The sequence below is a fragment of the Procambarus clarkii genome, chromosome 26, assembly GCF_040958095.1.
Source record: "Procambarus clarkii isolate CNS0578487 chromosome 26, FALCON_Pclarkii_2.0, whole genome shotgun sequence".
Taxonomy (NCBI): domain Eukaryota; kingdom Metazoa; phylum Arthropoda; class Malacostraca; order Decapoda; family Cambaridae; genus Procambarus; species Procambarus clarkii.
The window spans coordinates 18,112,695-18,135,194 of NC_091175.1; the positions used below are offsets into that span (position 1 = coordinate 18,112,695).

General features: G+C 44.4%; 1 protein-coding gene and 1 long non-coding RNA gene across 2 annotated transcripts in view; one reads left to right on the forward strand and one right to left on the reverse strand.

The window, feature by feature from the left end:
* Positions 1-22,500, reverse strand: part of LOC138369037 (uncharacterized) — a 160,875-nt gene that overhangs the window by 59,304 nt on the left and 79,071 nt on the right. The window lies entirely within an intron of this gene.
* The window catches only part of LOC123756834 (mucin-2), a 98,316-nt gene continuing 81,760 nt past the window's right edge, over positions 5,945-22,500 (forward strand). Inside the window, 1 exon segment of the mRNA XM_045740205.2 lies at positions 5,945-6,248. Within this exon segment, the coding sequence (XP_045596161.2) occupies positions 6,188-6,248 (61 nt within the window). The 5' untranslated portion in view covers positions 5,945-6,187.

Below are 22,500 nucleotides of genomic sequence, written 5' to 3' on the forward strand. Positions count from 1 at the left end.
CTAAATCAGGACTCCTTGAAGGCACTCTACACAGCCTTTGTTAGACCAATACTGGAAACGAAAGTAAGAAATATAAGGAAATACTTGTATCCTGTTCTGGTGGCCAAATGAGCGGCATGAAGTAGTGGAAGCCACCTCACTCATGGAAGTGGAAGAGAGAATAGTTCAATTATAAAGCAACGTGTACGGCAAGGCAGGAAGGCGGGCACCAAGAGCTAGACCTCACTTCCCCATAGTCACAGATAGTTAAGCACCACTAGGTACCACCACCATCAACACAAGAACCTGACCTCACATCTTGCGTCATCCAGTCACTGACCTTACACCAACCAGTTCAGTAATTATACCTCCCTGAACTACCGTCCACAGGAAGGAACTCATCTCACAGTGGGTTGGGGCCCGGGAGCTAATTATCTGAACGTAATAACATCAAGTATCAACGCTCGACACCCGAGTACCTTCCCACGGTAGGGAGGCTGCATCTGTGACCTCTGAGATACGCTCTACATACCCCGAGCATCAGCAACACAGCCTGCAACTCATAGTGTTGCAACAGTATTGCTTGCAACCGTGCACTGTACACACAATATACCTGGCAACACTGCACCAACAACAGTCAACAATGACTGGACTCGTGTAAACAATGACTGGACTCTTGTAAACAATGACTGGACTCGTGTAAACAATGACTGGACTCGTGTAAACAATGACTGGACTCGTGTAAACAATGACTGGACTCGTGTAAACAATGATCTCTCTCTCCTGACAGCGAGTCCTAATTTCTGACAAAAAAATGGAAGGTGTCATTGAAAAAAATCAAATCAATAAAAAAAATCTGCTGTCATTAATGGAAGGCCTGTCCTAAAATATATCCTGAATTCCCTGTGCTCCAGTATTCTAATTTTGAAGATTCCCGATATATATATATATATATATATATATATATATATATATATATATATATATATATATATATATATATATATATATATATATCACAACTTGTAAAATGATTTTATGTATAAAATCTCACACACACACACACACACACACACACAACACACACACACACACACACAGGGGGGCCTCGTAGCCTGGTGGATAGCGCGCAGGACTCGTAATTCTGTGGCGCGGGTTCGATTCCCGCACGAGGCAGAAACAAATGGGCAAAGTTTCTTTCACCCTAAGTGCCCCTGTTACCTAGCAGTAAATAGGTACCTGGGAGTTAGTCAGCTGTCACGGGCTGCTTCCTGGGGTGTGTGTGTGTGGTGTGGGAAAAAAAAAAGTAGTTAGTAAACAGTTGATTGACAGTTGAGAGGCGGGCCGAAAGAGCAAAGCTCAACCCCCGCAAAACACAACTAGTAAACACACACACACACACACACACACACACACACACACACACACACACACAACACACATAATAAACAACACACACACACACACACACACACACACACACACACACACACACACACACACACACACACACACACACACACACCACACATAACACACAACACACACGTCCCAGCAACACACACACACACTTCCCAGCAACACACACACTCAACACACTAAACAATCCGGTCCCAAAAGTCAGCTACCGCGACATTAACCGACCCACGAGGCCAAGCCGGTTACCTCAGCGAGTTCGCACACGAATACCGAACACAGGGAACAAGGTCGTTAGTACTAAGGGCCATGTTACGAGGTCTGTAGTTAAGTTACAGTTGTGGTGACCCCAAAACCACGAATGGGAGGCAGAGAAGCGATACAAGGATAATATCACGTTGTTAGAGGGGGACGGATGATGACCAAAGAGGGGTCAGGAGGGGTTAAGAGGGGTCAGGAGGAGTCAGAACGGGCTTGGACGAGCCTAGATGGACTAGCTGTTAATTGGCGTGGGTGGAGCCCAGGGCCATGGGAGAGTTGCCACTGAGACACGTCCACACCTCACCACAACCACCACAATCACTGACCAATAGGACACGGATGGAAACTATAGAGTAAACACAAGCAAAAGGTACCAGTAAGAATTAGATTAGAATCACTAGTGTACACACAAAACGCATTAACAAGTGGTGGAGACAGACTCCTGTGTGTGTAGGTGTGGGTGGGTGTGGGTGGGTGTGGGTGTGGGTGGATGTGGGTGTGGGTGTGTGTGTGTTCTCGTTTAATTGTGCTTACAGGGGCTGAGTTTCGGCTCTTTGGTCCCGCCTCTCAACAGGTTCCTGAGCCTACTGGGCTCTATCATATCTACATTTGAAACTGTGTATGGAGTCAGCCTCCACCACATCACTGCCTAGTACTTTCCATTTGTTAACTACTCTGACACAAAGAAATATTTATAACTTCTCTGTGGCTCATTTGGGTGCTCAGTTCCACCTGTGTCCCTTTGTGCGTGTTCCACACACTAAATAATATGTCTTTATCTTCATCTTTACACACACACACACACACACACACACACACACACACACACACACACACACACACACACACACACACACACACACACACACACACACACACCACACACACACACACACACACACACACACACACACACACACACACACTAGCTGAACATGTCGACAGATAATTTTCTCTAGCATATGTGTTTTTTCTACATCAACTCTTCAAATGCCTCTTCTCCCCTTGTGGCAAACTGGGACAGTTCGCGGGTGAAAGATCAACAAACGCAGCGGAATGCAGTTTAGCTCAACACAACACTGACAGCGAATAACACTGAAGAACAGACTATCAAGCTTCATCAGTGGCAGAGAAAAAAACAACAACACTGGGTTAAAAATGTAGAAACAAAGACGAGAGAGAGAGAGAGAGAGAGAGAGAGAGAGAGAGAGAGAGAGAGAGAGAGAGAGAGAGAGAGAGACTGCTAAGAGGTCACCTTCCTCCAAGCTAGCAGTCAGGTCTTTTCTGTGAATTTCTCTCAAGAGTTTCAGTTGGGATTATTGCCAACGAGGTCTTCCCCGTTGTTGTTAAGGGAGACTGAACTAACGGGCGAGGCGTTAACTGGCAGATCAGCCGTCCAGGAAATAATTTGACTTCATCGATGTTTAGAACGAAAGTTGTGAGAGTAAATATTGAGGTGAGAGTTAGCGAGGCTTGACGCTAGTAGCGAGGAGGAGGGAGTTGTGTGGCGTGTGACCTCGGCACTGACCTCTCTCTCTCTCTCTCTCTCTCTCTCTCTCTCTCTCTCTCTCTCTCTCTCTCTCTCTCTCTCTCTCTCTCTCTCTCTCTCTCTCTCTCTCTCTCTCTCCACCCTAAACCGCCCGCACCACCGCTAACTCTACCAAAACCGTCACTCTCGCTCCAAACACCACAGCCACACATGTGGCTAAAACAACACAGCCACACACATATGGCTAAAATAACACAGCCACTCCTCCCCCCACACCCCCTCCCTTTACACCCCCACCCCCCACACCCATTTCTCCCCCACACCCCCCTCCCCCCAACCAAACAAAATTACTACTCCCAAAACAAGACACTTGTACTGCCTTCGTCAACATTCCTCACCTTTGCACTCCACAACAACCCAGTGATTAAGGAAAGATGTAAATGTTTCGTTAGTGAACACTTAAGAACTTGATGAATAGTAGGTTAGATGTGTGCTACAAGAAGGGTCCACGAGCCTGTGAATAAAGACCTGAGGGAACTGGAAATCAACTCCCAGGGCTTAAGACAGATGCGTAAGGATTAGTTTAAGGGATTTAATCCCAAATTATCTATTTATCATACGTAAGGTTCAACGCGAGTGCCTATAAGGTGTTCAATTAACACTTTTCAAATTGTCTATCTCATCTCATCTCTGCCTCACCTGTCTCATTTATGTCTCAATTATCATCTGTCTCATCAGTTATTATCTGAGTTCTCAGATGATGGGGACGAGTTATTTTAGCTTCAGCGACTCGGAACAAAAAAGTTCCAAGTAGCACGGGATATGGTGATCCCGTAGTGGCCTTGATAAGGAGTTCCTTCAGTGTGAGACTACTGAGACAGTGGGATGAGTCGGAAGTAACGCGTATAAGTGCTTCTTGAACCCTCGCCCTGAAAAGTCTGTTTTCAGTCCCGTCCGGTTGTGGAGGAGGTTCGAACCCGAGACGATGTGGTTAATGCCTCGCGTCTCCTCTCGGGGCTCGTCCTGTTGCTGGTGTCCGGTTGCCGGTGTCCGGATGATAAAGGGAGAGTATTTTATTGCCCCCCTTGGTTACCGACCACGCCCCCCCCCCTCCACCCACCCACCAAAAAAGCATAGGCTTTTCTTGAAACCTTACAGTTGATAAAGCTTTTATACTCTTAAATTCAAAGCTTTTTCATCTTTCCTTGTTACAAAAAAAGATTCTTCAATCTTTCTATGTAATAGGAAAACATACATATTTATACATAGCTAGGAAACCCGTCATTCATTCACCCAAAGCTATTTATCTATCTTATCTAGTTACTAAAAATCACTTAAGCCAAACTTCATCAGCTAAAATTCTTCTGATAACTATAGAAGTCGACTTTACAAACTTACTCTTATACAAATCAGCTGAAATCGTAACATCCGGATGATTTACAACCGGATGGATATTTTTTGGGGGGCCACGTGAGCAACACAAAATGAGGTGATTTGATAAAATACTATGCACAAGATTACCATCAGAGCGCCGTCGGGATGATGAGCAAATAGCTTCGGCTACCATCATCTTTTGTACGGTCACTGATGGTCGAGCGGTTAAGGTCTCCTGTACACCAGTTGCATAGTGCTCCTGGCAGTATGGGTTCGAGTCACTCATGGGTTGTGGAGTTTTCAGTTGCATATATGCCTGGGGACCATTCAGGCTTATATATATATATATATATATATATATATATATATATATATATATATATATATATATATATATATATATATATATATATATATATATATTTATGTCGTACCTAGTAGCCAGAACGCACGCACTTCTCTGCCTACTATGCAAGGCCCGATTTGCCTAATAAGCCAAGTTTTCATGAATTAATGTTTTTTCGACGACCTAACCTACCTAACCTAACCTAACCTAACTTTCTCGGCTACCTAACCTAACCTAACCTATAGAGATAGGTTAGGTTAGGTTAGGTAGGGTTGGTTAGGTTCGGTCATATATCTACGTTAATTTTAACTCCAATAAAAAAAAATTGACCTCATACATAATGAAATGGGTAGCTTTATCATTTCATAAGAAAAAAATTAGAGAAAATATATTAATTCAGAAAAACTTGGCTTATTAGGCAAATCGGGCCTTGCATAGTAGGCTGAGAAGTGCGTTCTGGCTACTAGGTACGACATATATATATATATATATATAATATATATATATATATATATATATATATATATATATATATATATATATATATATATATATATATATATATATATATATATATATATATATACTGATGCTTGTGGTAATGGAGCCGGATATGACAGCTTTGATAATTGTTTCTGATGCCAGCGGGCATAGGGCAGGGATTTCTTGTGTTTCTAAATGCAACTGAACGGAAATACCTGCAATTTGTCCTAATCTTCACCTAAGAACCCTGACATATTAAGGAATCTTGATGGGAATATTAACATGAGCAGATTTGATTGCTCTTTCCACTCTGCAATATGTCTTAAAGAATGACTGGTAAGATGTTATTTCAATAATATAGTCGCTGGTAATATTAGCTCATCTCAGAATATATATGATTATCTTATAACAAATTACGACAATGTATTGAAGGGATTATACCTCCCCCCCTCGTCCCCACAACCCCCCACGCCACTATACCCCCTCTCCCCCCTTCCCACGCCACTAAACCCCCCACCCCAGCCCTCCCCCTCTTGCCTGGAGGCAAGAATGGCTTATTCGGGATCTCTAAGGACGCGGTCACCTCTCTCAGTTGCTCGCGGAGTGTAGAGAAGGGAAGACGTAGCGCCTCTCCCTCACTCTCCCTCATCACTCTCACACGCTCTCTCACCCCCTCTCATCACCGCACTCACCATCCGGTGGCTAAGTAACAGTGAACAGTGAACATGAATCAGGATAGAAAGTGAGAGACGCGAGTGTGTTTGTGGGGCCAGAGTTAAGTGAGTGTTGGTGAGTGTGAGTGTGTGTTTGTTGATGAGTGCGTTGAGGAAGTGAGAAGAATGGTGAGGTCAGTACTCTCCCTGGCTCTCCTAGCCACCGTCGCCACGCTAACCACAACAGGTGAGTCTGCCCAATCGTTCTCTCACCTAATGCATTCCATTATTTTTTTTTCACAGTCAACCAATCCGCTTAAAATACCATGTATTATTACAACTTAAAGCGCCCTTCGATAGGTTAGGTGGGTTGCTTACGTGTGTAATTTGCAGGTTAGGTAAAAATTAGTTGGATTTTTTTTATTAATTGACAAATTAAGAGGTGAGCCCCCCCCTTGTTACCTACCTGTGGGTGTCTTAATTGGCAACACAAATCACGTAGGCCTAGCAACTTTTTTTTTTGCAGGGATATTCCTGCGCGGGCCCTAAGCCTCTGGCTGGCCCACTAAGTTTTGCTTGTTTCTGTTTTACTTGGGCGGAGTATGAGTATTTATGACTCGTATGGTTGCTTCAGTAAAAATAGGCCTAGCAACGACTCGGTTAACCTTCTAGCATATTGAGTTACTCTTGGACTTAAGGCCTATCAACTGCACGCGGGTTATTAAGGCCTATCAGCCGTCTGAAGGAGTTATTAGGCCTATTGCTCTTTGGAGGGCTATTCGGCCTACCACCCTCTGGAGAGTTAAGACCTATTAACCACCTCTGGAGGGGTTATTATGGGTCAAAATAGTAACCAACTGACTATCCAGCAAGTATATATATATATATATATATATATATATATATATATATATATATATATATATATATATATAATTGTCGATTTTTTTGATACGCGTGATAATAAAATGCTTTGTTTCAATACTTTTTTATAAGTACATAAGGCATTTGAAAGTATTTCAGGTACAAAATATTATGTATTTTACTCTCGGGGTTCCTTTATAGTACATAACTATACATACAAGTGTTTGCTGTACCAATATTTAACCATTCAATATACCCTACACTGTATGCACTTCTGTATTTTATACTACAATATACTGTATCCTACACTGTAGGCCATACTACTGTGCATTGTAATTTGCACTGTATCCAATACTACCACGCACTTTCCACAGTACCTTGCACCGTTATCTTGAGGTTATCTTGAGATGATTTCGGGGCTTAGTGTCCCCGCGGCCCGGTCCTCGACCAGGCCTCCTGGTTTGAGGGCTTGGTTCGAGATCGCTCTTATTAGTATTGTCTCTCTGTCGCTCTCTCTCTCTCTCTCTCTCTCTCTCTCTCTCTCTCTCTCTCTCTCTCTCTCTCTCTCTCTCTCTCTCTCTCTCTCTCTCTCTCTCTTCGGTTCATGCATATCTTGACTGCATGCCAGAATGCATTTTCCTGTTGGCAAGACTGGTGCATGCCAGAATGCATTTTCCTGTTGGCAACACTGGTGCATTTATTTTCTCAACTTGGATGAAAAGTCACAGTTCTGGAGTAGTAATCCATCGGTCCTGAACGTGATTTGCGTTCACGAGTTTCATGTTCAGTTTGTAAGTTTTCGGGGAACATGTGTTTGTATTGACCAGAGCCGGGAACGTAGACCTGCTGCATGGGTAACAGCTTCTTCCCCGTATCAACCTACCCTGGCTTTGCGCCCTGGCGAGGGGGTGGGGGGCCTGATGCATGGGTGACAGCTTCTTCCCCGTATCAACCTACCCCTGGCTTTGCGTCCTGGAGAGTGGGATACCTGCTGCATGCCTGACAGCTTCTCCTCCGTATCAACCTACCCAGGCTTTGCGCCCTGGAGAGGCCACTCCAGACCGACAACCAGAGAGCAACTCCATAGTCTCCTGAGACTGGTGGATGACTACTACTGCTACTTCCTGTGTGTCCTCATATCCCAGCTCGTAGTCTGTTATTACAAGTGTTACTACCACACTGCTTTCTACAATGCTGGAATTTATGTAAGCATTTAAGAAAGAATTCTGAAATTGCTCCGAGAATCTTTCTCAAACCGGATGAGTTCAAAACGTTATTCGAGACACAGTTTACATGTAATACATCTTTTCAAGTACTTACGGAGCTTGTAGATGAAGAAACAAGTTTCAGGGTCGGGTCTGAAAGTAAGACGCTCACGCACGAAAACTCAAGAAATGACGGCGTTTCGGTCCGTCAGAGACCATTATTGAGCCGTGTAGATGAACTTCAAGCAATTCTTGCCAAACCTGTTCGGTCTGCAGGTCGAGGAGGTCACGTCTTAAGGGTGTCGATTTTTGTTGTTGCTTTTAGCTTATGAATCAGCCCGTCCTCCAAAAATGGGGAGGTAAATGTAACAGCCCCATAAGTGCAATTATGTACTATGTATGACAGTCAGGAAATGTACTTATTATACTTAGTATTAAAACGTACTGTCAATTCGGAGGATGGGTTGGATGAATAATTGAAAGAATGTCATTGATCTGTTGATTTTAGTTTCTTCTGAAGGAGATAATTCGTTACTTCTAGTTAATCAATTTTGCAATTAGTATTTAATGCTTGAGTGATTAATCCTTTTGTTTAACGAAAGGGGCCTGATGGCTGAGTGGACAGCGCTCGGTATTCGTAGCCCTAAGGTTCCGGGTTCGATAACCGGTAGAGGCGGAAACAAATGGGCAGAGTTTATTTCACCCAGATGCACCTGTTCACCTAGCAGTAAATAGATACCTGGGAGTTAGACAGCTGCTACGGGCTGCTTCCTGGGGATGTATGTAACAAAAACGAGGCCTGGTCGAGGACCGGGCCGCGGGGACGCTAAGTCCCGAAATCGTCTCAAGACGAATTATTACTTCATCTAGTGTTTTTCACTTGTTTTTGTGCACAGTGAAATCCACAGTAAACCAGGTGATGTATCTGAACGTGTACACGTCGAGGACACGAACGACGCGAGTTCGATCCCTTTGTATAGCTTCTTTGTCCGAGTATTTGTCTCTGTAGCGACGGAACATCGGTCACCTTTCCGTTTCTCAGAATACTTCGTCGTTCTGTCTTACGTGAACGTTAACCATTGAGCCGACGACTTAGTTCTTGATTCACTAATTGTCCCCTTCTCTTAAGAATGTCTTGAGTTATTTCATTATTGTGCTTTTATTTGTATATAGATTCTTTTAACTTTTTGAATGTTAATTATTTAATATAGGATATATATTTAACTGCTTTTAGTGATGTAAATATTCTCTTTTTAGCATGTATATATATATATATATATATATATATAGCTAACTGAAAACTCACGACGATTGACTGGTTGTGATGGTCGAGTGGATTAAGGTGTCCTATACACACCAGTTGCGTTGCTCCTGGCAGTATGGGTTCGAGTCACTTCTGGGGTGTGAGTTTTCAGTTGCATATAGTCCTGTGGACCATTCAGGCTTGTTCGCGTATATATATATATATATATATATATATATATATATATATATATATATATATATATATATATATATATATATATAAATATATGTCGTACCTAGTAGCCAGAACGCACTTCTCAGCCTACTATGCAATGCTCGATTTGCCTAATAAGCCAAGTTTTACTGAATTAATATATTTTTTCTATTTTTTTTCTTATGAAATGATAAAGCTACACATTTCATTATGTATGAGGTCAATTTTTTTTTATTGGAGTTAAAATTAACGTAGATATATGACCGAACCTAACCAACCCTACCTAACCTAACCTAACCTATTTTTATAGGTTAGGTTAGGTTAGGTAGCCGAAAAAGTTAGGTTAGGTTAGGTTAGGTAGGTTAGGTTGTCGAAAAAACATTAATTCAGTAAAACTTGGTTTATTAGGCAAATTGGGCCTTGCATAGTAGGCTGAGAAGTGCGTTCTGGCTACTAGGTACGACATATATATATATATATATATATATATATATATATATATATACACTTCTCCCACACACTGGGAGAGAGAACCGGCTACACCCGGGTCTCTCCTCATTCCCTTTCTCTCTCTCCCACTCTATCCCCTCTCTTCCTGTCTTCTTAGTACTTCCTTCACCTTCCTTACCCTTCACCACCTTCCTTACCCTTCACCACCTTCCTTACCCTTCACCACCTTCCTTACCCTTCACCTTTCTTACCCTTCACCACCTTCCTTACCCTTCACCACCTTCCTTACCCTTCACCACCTTCCTTACCCTACACCACCTTCCTTACCCTTCACCACCTTCCTTACCCTTCACCACCTTCCTTACCCTTCACCACCTTCCTTACCCTTCACCACCTTCCTTACCCTTCACCACCTTCCTTACCCTTCACCACCTTCCTTACCCTTCACCACCTTCCTTACCCTTCACCACCTTCCTTACCCTTCACCACCTTCCTTACCCTTCACCACCTTCCCTATCACTCACCATCTTCCCTTCATCTCTAGAACCATTTTCTTTGTGGTGATGTGATTTTATTTCCCTCCCATAGACAACCGCTACTCTGATGATCAAAGCATGGATCTATCAGTCATTTACGAAACCTGTGCATCTTTCCTCAATCATCGTGGCTTTGTTTCCAGATATTTAAAGAGTTTATGAGCTCCGAAGCGTTACCAGGTTGCTTATAACAATAACAGCTTTGGGTTGTGAAGATTAGAAGGTTATTTAATCTTTAAGAAATGCAAAAAGACGTTGTTGTTGTTATAGATTCAGCTACTCGGAACAAGTTCCAAGTAGCACGGGCTATGGTGAGCCCGTAGTGATGTACAAGCTGGAGGCAGGAGAGGTGTGGATGCTGGCCCGGAGTGCAGGAGTGAATGACCTCAGTGCCCCCACGCCAACCCCCCACCCCCCCCCCCTTCTCCCCCCAATCACCCCCTTAGCCCCACGCCCACCCCTCCCTCCCCTAATCCTCCCCCTAACACTCAACCCCACCACCTCCTCTAACTTCTATCCAATCCATTCCCCTAATCTCAAAATCCTCTTCACACTCCAATCGTATCATCACCTCACCCAATCCTCTTCCCATTCTCCTCTTGCCCAATTCTCCTCGGCTCTCTTCTCACTCTCCCCCATTACTGCTTGCTCTTCTTAGTGCCTCTTCTTTATTCCACTTATCTTCTTCTTCCCGTCCCATTATTCACGTCTTCAATACTTCCAGTTTCCTATTCTGATATTTACTTCGTATTCTTGCAATTTTCTTTATATTCTTATCAACAATATGAAATAAAGATGAGGAACAACATCTTTGATTTACGAACATCAAGATGTTCGAATCAAAGCCGAATATTAATCCCGAGGATTACGGGCTATTCATGCCCATGCCACCTTGTGGGTGGATTAATCTTCATCAATCAATGCCGAGGAATCTTGAGATATGGTTTAAGAGCTCAATCAGAAGAAAGGAAACTGTCTTATTCACATTCGTTACGCATTGGGGTCCTGGGGAGCAGTCAGCCGTATCGTATGTTATATGCCTCGAGCAACAGCCTTCTAGATCAAATTATCGCCTCGCCTCAGGTCGGGCTCAGAGTGCGGAAGTCTGAAGAACCCACTCCTGGTATGCCAACCTACTTGGGCTGGACGCTAGAGCGACGGTCTCTCTTCATGCAGGTCGGCGTTCAATCCCCGACCGTCCACAAGTGGTTGGGCACCATTCCTCTTCCCCCGTCCCATCCTAAAGCCTTATCCTGACCCCTTCCCAGTGATATATATAGTCATGATGGCTTGGCGTTTTCCCCTGATAATTCCTTTCCCATTCCAGGTGTGAGGTTAAATGGATCAATAACTGGGTGGTTCAAAACTTTAAAAGTGACGCCTCGGCTTGACAGAGATACACACGTGACAGTCATACGTGACAGTCACACGTGACTAATTGTACCATAAGCTTCCTCTAGACGAAAGAAATCAAGGTATTTTGCCACTGCAATACGACGATCGTAGGGGGATTAACCGGGGAACGAAGCCCCATTGTGACGTTTACAATATTTTCAGGAATAACTTAAGTGATTTTTTCTCTGTCAAGCGACATCGTTGAGGTTTCTGGTATATATCGTCCGAATTCCATGTCAACCGTCACTCATGTCATCCGTCATCTATGTCACCCGCTGCCTATGTCACCCGTCACCTATGTCACCCCTGTCACCCGTCACCCATGTACATCATTCAATGTATACCAGCAAACTGATCATCTAGGCTCGTCTGCTCCCAGTAGACAAATGCGATATTTCAAGACGACACAAGCAGATGGATCAAGGGCACAGGTGAAAACGAATCTTGTTGAATGGGGAAGGTTGTCATCAATCAACCTGACGCTTGATGATAATAGATGATCAGACTCTTCTGGTTATCCAAGGTTGTTCAACTCTATAATTAAATTATCTATCGTCTGACGAAGTCGAGGGCTAATATTTCAATTGATCAATAACATATTATTGATCCATAATATTCATAATTGATCCATAATAACATATTATTGATCCGTAGCGCAGAGGTTAGCGTAGTCGGCTCACAAGCGGGTGTATCCGAGTTCGATTCCCGATCGAGCGAGATATTTTGGGTCCGTTTCCTCCCCTAAACGTAAATAAGCTCGAGAGAGCTAGCTATCGTGGGAAGCATCTTACAACATTACGACAATATAGCACTTGAAAGGGGTCAGGATAAGGATTTGGGATGGGACGGGGGAAAGGAATGGTGCCCAACCACTTGGTGGACAATAGGGGATTGAACGCCGACCTGCATGAAGCGAGATCGTCGCTCTACCGTCCAGCCCAAGTGGAGTTTTCCTGAAGTTATACAGAGCGTGAGAGGTTCTTCCTCCTGAAGTAGGGAGGTGGACCGTTTCCAAGGTCCAAGGGAGAGGAAGGTGGACCGTCTCCAAGGTCCAAGGGAGAGGAAGGTGGACCGTCTCCAAGGTCCAAGGGAGAGGAAGGTGGACCGTCTCCAAGGTCCAAGGGAGAGGAAGGTGGACCGTCTCCAAGGTCCAAGGGAGAGGAAGGTGGACCGTCTCCAAGGTCCAAGGGAGAGGAAGGTGGACCGTCTCCAAGGTCCAAGGGAGAGGAAGGTGGACCGTCTCCAAGGTCCAAGGGAGAGGAAGGTGGACCGTCTCCAAGGTCCAAGGGAGAGGAAGGTGGACCGTCTCCAAGGTCCAAGGGAGAGGAAGGGGGACCGTCTCCAAGGTCCAAGGGAGAGGAAGGTGGACCGTCTCCAAGCGTGGGCGTCAATGACCGCTACGACTTGGCGCGCACCAGGTTAATGCCTAACCTTAACCGCAAATAACCTTGACCAATCAGCGTCTTTATTTAATATTACTAGGAGCAAACTTAGCACTACTTCTGCACGGGTTTTGACTTGCATAACAGCAATAATGATCAAGTTTGAGGTCAGAGGGTTAAAAACACTCTCCGAGGCTCATGGTAAGGGCTGATTAGTTACCCCTTGCTGGCTAAACCAACTCATAGAAAACGGACCATAGGGCGTAACAGACTTTGGACTTGAAGAATGCAATTGGCTCTTGGCCAATGATAAAGTGTTATCTAGACACCCTGTTTGACACTCATTTAAAATTATAATGCGAAACTTTTATGGGACAGATTAATATACACATGTACATTAGCATATGCACAAACACATGAGGGCGCGCGCGCGCGCACACACACACACACACACACACACACACACACACACACACACACACACACACACACGCACACACACACACACACACACACACACACACACACACACACACACACGCACACACACACACACACACACACACACACACACACACGCACACACACACACACACACACACACACACACACACACACACACACACACACGCACACACACGCACACACACACACACACACACACACACACACACACACACACACACACACACACACACACCTAGACAGGAGTTTGATAGGAACAACATGGCAACTATTAATATAATAGAGAGAGCAGCTTCAGTTGCCTGCAGGAATGGCTCAAGACTCTTAATCATGGGTGATTTCAACCATGGAAAGATAGACTGGGAGAATGGGGACCCACATGGTGGTGCAGATACGTGGCGAGCTAAACTCTTGGAAGTGGCAACAAGGAATTTTCTGAGCCAGCATGTCAAGGAACCCACAAGAATGAGAGGCAATGATGAACCAGCTAGACTCGACTTAATATTCACCCTAAATGAGTCAGAAATAAGGGAAGTCAAAGTTGAAGCCCCCATAGGAATGAGTGACCACAGTGTACTGACCTTTGAGTACTTGGTGGAGGTAGGGATAACCTATCCAAGGATGGGAGTGGAGGGGAAAAGACTGAATTACCGAAGAGGAAAATATGACGAGATGAGGAACTTCCTAATGGGAATACCATGGGAAACAGAACTTAGAGACAAGAATGTGCAGGTCATGATGGATATTGTCACCCAAAAGTGCCAGGAAGCTGCAGACAGGTTTATCCCCGTCCAAAAGGAGAAAAACGAAAAACAACAGAAAAACCCATGGTTCAACCAGGAATGTAAGGTAGCGAAACAACTGAGTAAAAGAACATGGAGAAACTACAGAAATAACAGAACACCAGAGAGCAGGGAGAGGTACCAGAGGGCCAGAAATGAGTACATCAGAGTGAGGAGGGAAGCAGAGAGACAGTTTGAAAATGACATCGCGAGTAAAGCCAAGACCCAACCAAAGCTGCTCCACAGCCATATCAGGAGGAAAACAGCAGTGAAGGAACAAGTGATGAAGCTGCGGAAAGGGGAGAACAGATACACAGAGAATGACAAGGAGGTGTGTGAAGAACTCAACAAGAGATTCCAGGAGGTCTTCACAATAGAACAAGGAGAAGCCCCTGCACTAAATGAGGAGGCGGCAACCTTGGAAACCTTGGAGGAATTTGACCTCACCAGTGATGAGGTCAAAAGGTGTCTGCTGGAGCTAGATGTGACAAAGGCTGTTGGGCCTGATAGAATCTCACCATGGATACTAAAGGAAGGTGCAGAAGCACTAAGTGTGCCACTCTCTATGGTGTATAACAGGTCACTGGAAACAGGAGACTTACCAGAAAGTTGGAAGACAGCTAACGTGGTCCCAATATACAAAAAGGGTGACAGGCAAGAGGCACTGAATTACAGGCCAGTTTCCTTAACTTGTATACCATGCAAGGTGCTGGAGAAGATCGTGAGGAAAAGGCTCGTAGAGCATCTGGAGGGAAATAACTTTGTAACGCACCACCAACATGGGTTCAGAGATGGTAAATCGTGCCTCACAGGGTTAATAGAATTTTATGACCAGGCAACGAAAATTAGGCAGGAAAGAGAAGGGTGGGCCGACTGCATTTTCCTGGATTGCCAAAAAGCCTTCGACACAGTACCCCATAAAAGGCTGTTAAAAAAGTTGGAGCAACAGGTAGGAGTAAAAGGGAAGGTGCTCCAGTGGATAAGGGAGTACTTAAGCAACAGGAAACAGCGAGTAACGGTGAGGGGGAAGACATCAGAGTGGCGAGATGTCACCAGCGGAGTCCCACAGGGCTCAGTACTTGGACCCATCCTGTTTCTAATATATGTGAACGATCTTCCAGAGGGTATAGACTCATTCCTCTCGATGTTTGCTGATGATGCAAAAATTATGAGAAGAATCAAGACGGATGAAGATAGGCAGAGACTACAGGATGACCTGGATAAACTGGAGGAATGGTCTAGAAAATGGCTGCTGAAGTTCAACTCTGGAAAGTGTAAGGTGATGAAATTAGGCGAAGGGAGCAGGAGGCTGAACACAAGGTATCATCTGGGAGGGGAAATCCTGCAAGAATCAAATAGAGAGAAGGATCTGGGGGTTGATATCACACCGAACCTGTCCCCAGAGGCCCACATCAAAAGAATATCATCAGCGGCATATGCTAGACTGGCCAACATAAGAACTGCCTTCAGAAACTTGTGTAAGGAATCTTTCAGAACCCTGTATACCACTTATGTAAGACCAATCCTGGAGTATGCAGCTCCAGCCTGGAGTCCATACCTAGTTAAACACAAGACAAAGTTAGAGAAGATTCAGCGGTATGCCCCCAGGCTCGTCCCGGAACTGAGAGGATTGAGCTACGAGGAAAGGCTAAAGGAGCTGAACCTCACATCCCTGGAAAACAGAAGAGTAAGGGGAGACATGATAACCACCTACAAAATTCTCAGGGGAATTGACAGGGTGGACAAAGACAAACTCTTCAGCACGGGTGGGACACGAACAAGGGGACACAGGTGGAAACTTAGTACCCAGATGAGCCACAGAGACGTTAGAAAGAATTTTTTCAGTGTCAGAGTAGTTAATAAATGGAATGCACTAGGAAGTGATGTGGTGGAGGCTGACTCCATACACAGTTTCAAATGTAGGTATGATAGAGCCCAGTAGGCTCAGGAATCTGTACACCAGTTGATTGACAGTTGAGAGGCGGGACCAAAGAGCCAAAGCTCAACCCCCGCAAGCACAATTAGGTGAGTACAATTAGGTGAGTACACGCAAAACATCTTTGTTATTCCATACGCTGGAACAACCAAAGGAGAGAGCTTGGAACGAGGGTACAATGTTGCACAATGTTACTCGGGAGCGAAGTGCTGCGTGTTGAGAAATTAGAGAAAGTGGAAGCAATTGAATGGATCCTTAAGCACAGTAGTCTACATCCTCGACTCACAACCCAGGGACCCCGATTCAATCTCCACGTAGGACTGAAAAAAAAAGTTAAGAGACTGTTTCCTTTCACCTGATGCGGCTGTTCACCTGGCAGCTGGATAATCCCCCTGGGGATTAGGCATGGTAAGGGCTGATTTGTATCGGGGCCCCCGATACAAGCCTATGTACAGGCCATTTGCCCTCGGGGAAAAAAGAGAAGAGCCTGGTACTTCTCCACTCATTCCACTGTATGTTTCTGAAATCCCCATCCCATTACGGGCTCACCATAGCCCGTGCTACTTGGAACATTTTGTTGCCAGTAGCTGTATCTTAAACAACAACAACAACAACCTATCCCATCTCCGGAAGGGCCTGTAGAGAGCTCTACAATTACTGAGAGGTTCGGCTAAGAAGGGCTCCCTCCCCAAGGACAGCGTCAAACGAGGTTTTCCAGGTGAGAAAATATTCTACAAATGCCAAGAACAACGGGAAGAAAAAGGGCCGAAAGAAAGGGATTCCTGACCGTATCTGATCTTACGACTCTGGCTCTCCAGCCCTTGTTTGTAGTCTTTTATTTTAGCTTAACGTCACGATATCTAACACAACAACACGCTTTAAGGACTCGAGGACGCTACACACTGTTGATGACCAGACCACACACTAGAAAATGAAGGGACGACGACGTTTCGGTCCGTCCTGGACCATTCTCAAGTCGATCATTCTCACAGGACGGACCGAAACGTCGTCGTCCCTTCATTTTCTAGTGTGTAGTTTGGTCAACATATTTCAGCCACGTTATTGTGACTCCTCGTCTTCTACACACTATTGACTCGGTAAATATTGAACTCTGAGCGCCAGATATTCCGAAGAAAAAATCTGACAATCTCCTCAAGGTTAAGGTGGTGTTGGACCTTTCACCAGTGACTGGATGGGCGCGTCTCTCCTGCCAGGAGGCGGGAAGGTGGGGGCAGGAAATTTCTTTAGCCTGACGTAAGATTTCTTAGGCATTGACCTTTACTTATTGGTTTCACAACGTATTTTAGTGGCGTATGACTCCTTTCATTATAGTATATTATCGTAGTTTTGGCTGCAATATTTTACCGTACTGTGAAGACGTCTCTCACTCAGACTCAGTCATGCGATGCAACAGTAAATAATGAAATGTTCTTCAGTGCGTTTTTTAATGCGTAGTTAAATCTTGGCATCTTTCCTCATCGGTATCCTGGTACTGACTGGGCAGAGGGCCAAGGGCCTTCCCTTGTTCCCCAACTGTGTTCACTGCTGGGTGAACACGCCTGAGCAATCTCTGTTAACTGAGATTTTCATTACTGTTTACTGGGACAAGAGATGAACCATTTTCTTATACGTTTGCTACAAATCCGTGACTGTATGCCTGTCTATGCTAGATCTAATGGGCATTATTAGGGCTTGACATTTTCAAAACTTAGTATGAACAGAATTTGTCTTAGAATTTTAATATAATGTTAAATTACACATTTATCTGTAATCACTAAACTGCTCTACGGGCTCACCATAGCCCGTGCTGCTTGGAACTTTTTGTTCCGGGTAGCAGATCTTAAACAACAACTCTGCGTACTCCTCTGGACCACTTTCAGGCAGAGTTGAAACTTCCCAAACTCCCCAAAATCAGTGCTAACACAGAGAAGCCCGGATTACTACCGGGGAGAGTTGAAATCTCCCAGATTCCCCCCAAATCAGTGCTAATGCCAAGTAGCCAAGATCACTACCAGAGAGAGTTGAAATCTCCCTGACTCGGCAAATTCTCGTGTGTTTATTATGTTCATTCATCAGGCAAAGTGCGAGCCATCCAATATTCAGGCACATCACCACTCTCACCCCAACAAGAAACTAGAAACCACAATATTATTCGAACATAAATTCAATGTCTACATATCATTATGGGCGAAAGTTTGTACAATAACAATTTCTCCGAAAATCCAACATTAGAAACGGCGAAAAATATAATGGATTATATGTTCTCTTTTTATATTTCAAGATAAATAATTGACAGATACAGATATTAGGAACAATAATACAGAGAATAGGCAAATCACCTACACACTGCACAGATGCACCTACACAGCGCATGGAGAAGGCTCAGAGGTTAGCCACTACACTAGTGCCCGAATTGAGGGGCATGAGCTATGAGGAGAGACTACGGGAATTAAACCTCCCGTCGCTGGAAGACTGGAGAGTTAGGGGGGCCATGATCACTACCTACAAGATTCTCAAAGGAATTTATATGATAGACAAAGATAGTTTATTTAACACAAGAGCCACATGCACTAGGGGACACAAGTGGAAATTGAGTGCCCAAATGAGCCATAAAGACATTAGAAAGATTTTTTTAGTGTCAGAGTAGTTAATAAATGAAATGCATTAGGCAGTGATGTGGTGGAGGCTGACTCCATACACAGTTTCAAGTGTAGATATGATAGAGCCCAGTAGGCTCAGGAACCTGTACACCTGTTGATTGATAGTTGAGAGGCGGGACCAAAGAGTCAGAGCTCAACCCCCGCAAGCACAACTAAGTGAGTACAGTGCACAGCTGCACCAACACAGTACACAGCGGCAGTACAATGTGCACACAACACAACTATAAGGCCCTTCATTCATAACCCATTACTAAAAACAATTATATAAATTATGTTTAACGACTCTTCCGCTAACAGCCCATTAGATCAACGAAACATTTAACACCTAAGGTGGACTCGACGTGTTAATTTGTTAACCCTTACAAACTTACTTACAAAAACTTACAAATTATCCCATTATACAAAAATAATTGTAATCGAATAACAACACTGGTTTATCCGGCATGTGAACGTGAGCTTGAGAACGAATGCATGACGTAACGTACATTCGTTTATAGAGGTTGCAACAATCAGTCCTCATGTCATTTGCAATTAAGGTTGCATAATGAGTACAATAAAAAAACAGAATAAAAATAGCCTTCCTTTGGGTGACAGGAGGCTTTAGCGGGGAAGCTACCGTGCTGGCTGGATAGCTTAATATAGCATAGCTTACGGGAGGTTCAATATAAGTAGATTGGAATATGTTACAGTAGATGAAAGTAGATTAGGCTACTTTGAGATAAGTGAAGGCTAGTTAGGTCTTCAACAGCTTATAATTAGTGGAGGTGGAGCAATCATTTTTTAATTGGTGTTAGTGTTGATAGAGAGAACAGCTCCATGTGGGAACAAAATCAGCTCCATGTGGGAACAAAATCAGCTCCATAAGGGAACAAAATCCGCTCCATGTGGAACAAAATCAGCTCCATAAGGAACAAAATCATCTCCATGAGGGAACAAAATCAGCTCCATGTGGGAACAAAATCAGCTCCATGTAGGAACAAAATCAGCTCCATGTGGGAACAAAATCAGCTCCATGTGGGAACAAAATCAGCTCCATGTGGGAACAAAATCAGCTCCATGTAGGAACAAAATCAGCTCCATGTGGGAACAAAATCAGCTCCATGTGGGAACAAAATCAGCTCCATGTGGGAACAAAATCAGCTCCATGTGGGAACAAAATCAGCTCCATGTGGGAACAAAATCAGCTCCATGTGGGAACAAAATCAGCTCCATGTAGGAACAAAATCGGCTCCATGAGGGAACAAAATCAGCTCCATGTGGGAACAAAATCAGCTCCATGTAGGAACAAAATCAGCTCCATGTAGGAACAAAATCAGCTCCATGTAGGAACAACAAAAAATGTCGAGATATTTTGGAGCTCATCAGGGCTCAGTCGGCATTGCATGGGTCTGGGAAGCCCCGACACGCAAGCTCGAGCCCATAACATACCCGCAATACTTTTTCATGTAAATATACTTTAACAGACACAACTTATGGGTACAGAACAACAAATGAAATTCACATTCGTCTCTTCCATGGCGAGGAGAATCACTCCAGCGAGAGAATCACTCCAGCGAGAGAATCACTCCAGCGAGAGAATCACTCCAGCGAGAGAATCACTTCAACGAGAGAATCACTCCAGCGAGAGTCACTCCAGCGATAGAATCACTCCAGCGAGAGTCACTCCAGCGATAGAATCACTCCAGCGAGAGAATCACTCCAGCGAGAGAATCACTCCAGCGAGAGAATCACTCCAGCGAGAGAATCATTCCAGCGAGAAAATCACTCCAGCGAGAGAATCACTCCAGCGAGAGAATCACTCCAGCGAGAGAATCACTCCAGCGATAGAATCACTCCAGCAAGAGAATCACTCCAGCGAGAGAGTCACTCCTGCGAGAGAATCACTCCAGCAAGAGAATCACTCCAGCGAGAGAATCACTCCAGCGAGAGAATCACTCCAGCGAGCGAGTCACTCCAGCGAGAGAATCACTCCAGCGAGAGAATCACTCCAGCGAGAGAATCACTCCAGCGAGAGAATCACTCCAGCGAGAGAATCACTCCAGCGAGCGAGTCACTCCAGCGAGAGAATCACTCCAGCGAGAGAATCACTCCAGCGAGAGAATCACTCCAGCGAGTGAGTCACTCCAGCGAGAGAATCACTCCAGCGAGAGAGTCACTCCAGCGAGAGAATCACTCCAGCAAGAGAATCACTCCAGCGAGAGAATCACTCCAGCGAGAGAATCACTCCAGCGAGAGAATCACTTCAACGAGAGAATCACTCCAGCGAGAGAATCACTCCAGCGAGAGAATCACTCCAGCGAGAGAATCACTCCAGCGAGAGAATCACTCCAGTGAGAGAATCACTTCAGCGATCAGAAGGAATACAAAAGCAAGATTCAGACATGTCAATAGCAAGTCTCAAAGACATGAAAATGAATTATATTCTTTGCGTCACTATAATTTTTACATCATCATTGTGTTTACATGACTCTCATGTTTACGTCACTATAATTTTCACGTCACTGTCAGTTTATTTTTAGAGTTTGTGAGTGCTTGTTCATATATATTATCAGTTGTGAGTTGCTACCACCAGGAAGTGTAATTCCTGGTGAACTCTCTGAAACCACAATGTTATTTTCACTGTTTTCCCATTGTTAGAACATTGTAACATTAATAACGCCTTAAAAACGTTTTGGATAGGCTGTTACTTTGTTACAACAGTAAAAACGTTTCAAAACGTTGTAGATACGCTGTGTGAGTGCTGAGGATGCAAGATTGACTAGGTTATCTTGAGATGATTTCGGGGGCTTATCATCCCCGCGGCCCGGTCCTCGACAAGGCCTACTTTTTGTTACACACCTCCAGGAAGCAAGCAGCTGTTTAACTCCCAGGTACCTATTTACTGCTAGGTGAACAGTCGCATCAGAGTGAAAGAAACTGCCTATTTGTTTCTGCCTTCGCCGGGGATCGATTCGGAACCTTAGTACTATGAATCCCGAGCGTTGTCCACTCAGCCGTCAGGCCCTGGCTCAGGCTCAGCTGTCACCACCAACAGGAGGAAAAAGTAGGAAGGACAAGGAGGAGGAGGAGAGAATAACTTGTGCATCCTGCAAGCGCAGCTTTTCATTACAATTTGGGGTATAATTTGTGAGAGAACGATGAGCGAGTTCAGTCTTGCAAGACTTGTAAGTCTTTTAAAGGCTTTTTTTTTAAAATCGAGCGTTGAACGTGAGAGGATCAAGGAAGCAGCAGTCTAGCTAAGTGCTGAGCCAGCCAGAAGCCACAGATTGGATCGGAAGTTCTAGGTAATAGCTTTTTCGTTTGCGGTTAACGAGAGAGAAATGGCTGGTGATTGAGACGAGAGTGGACAAGTCTTTTTACTTTAT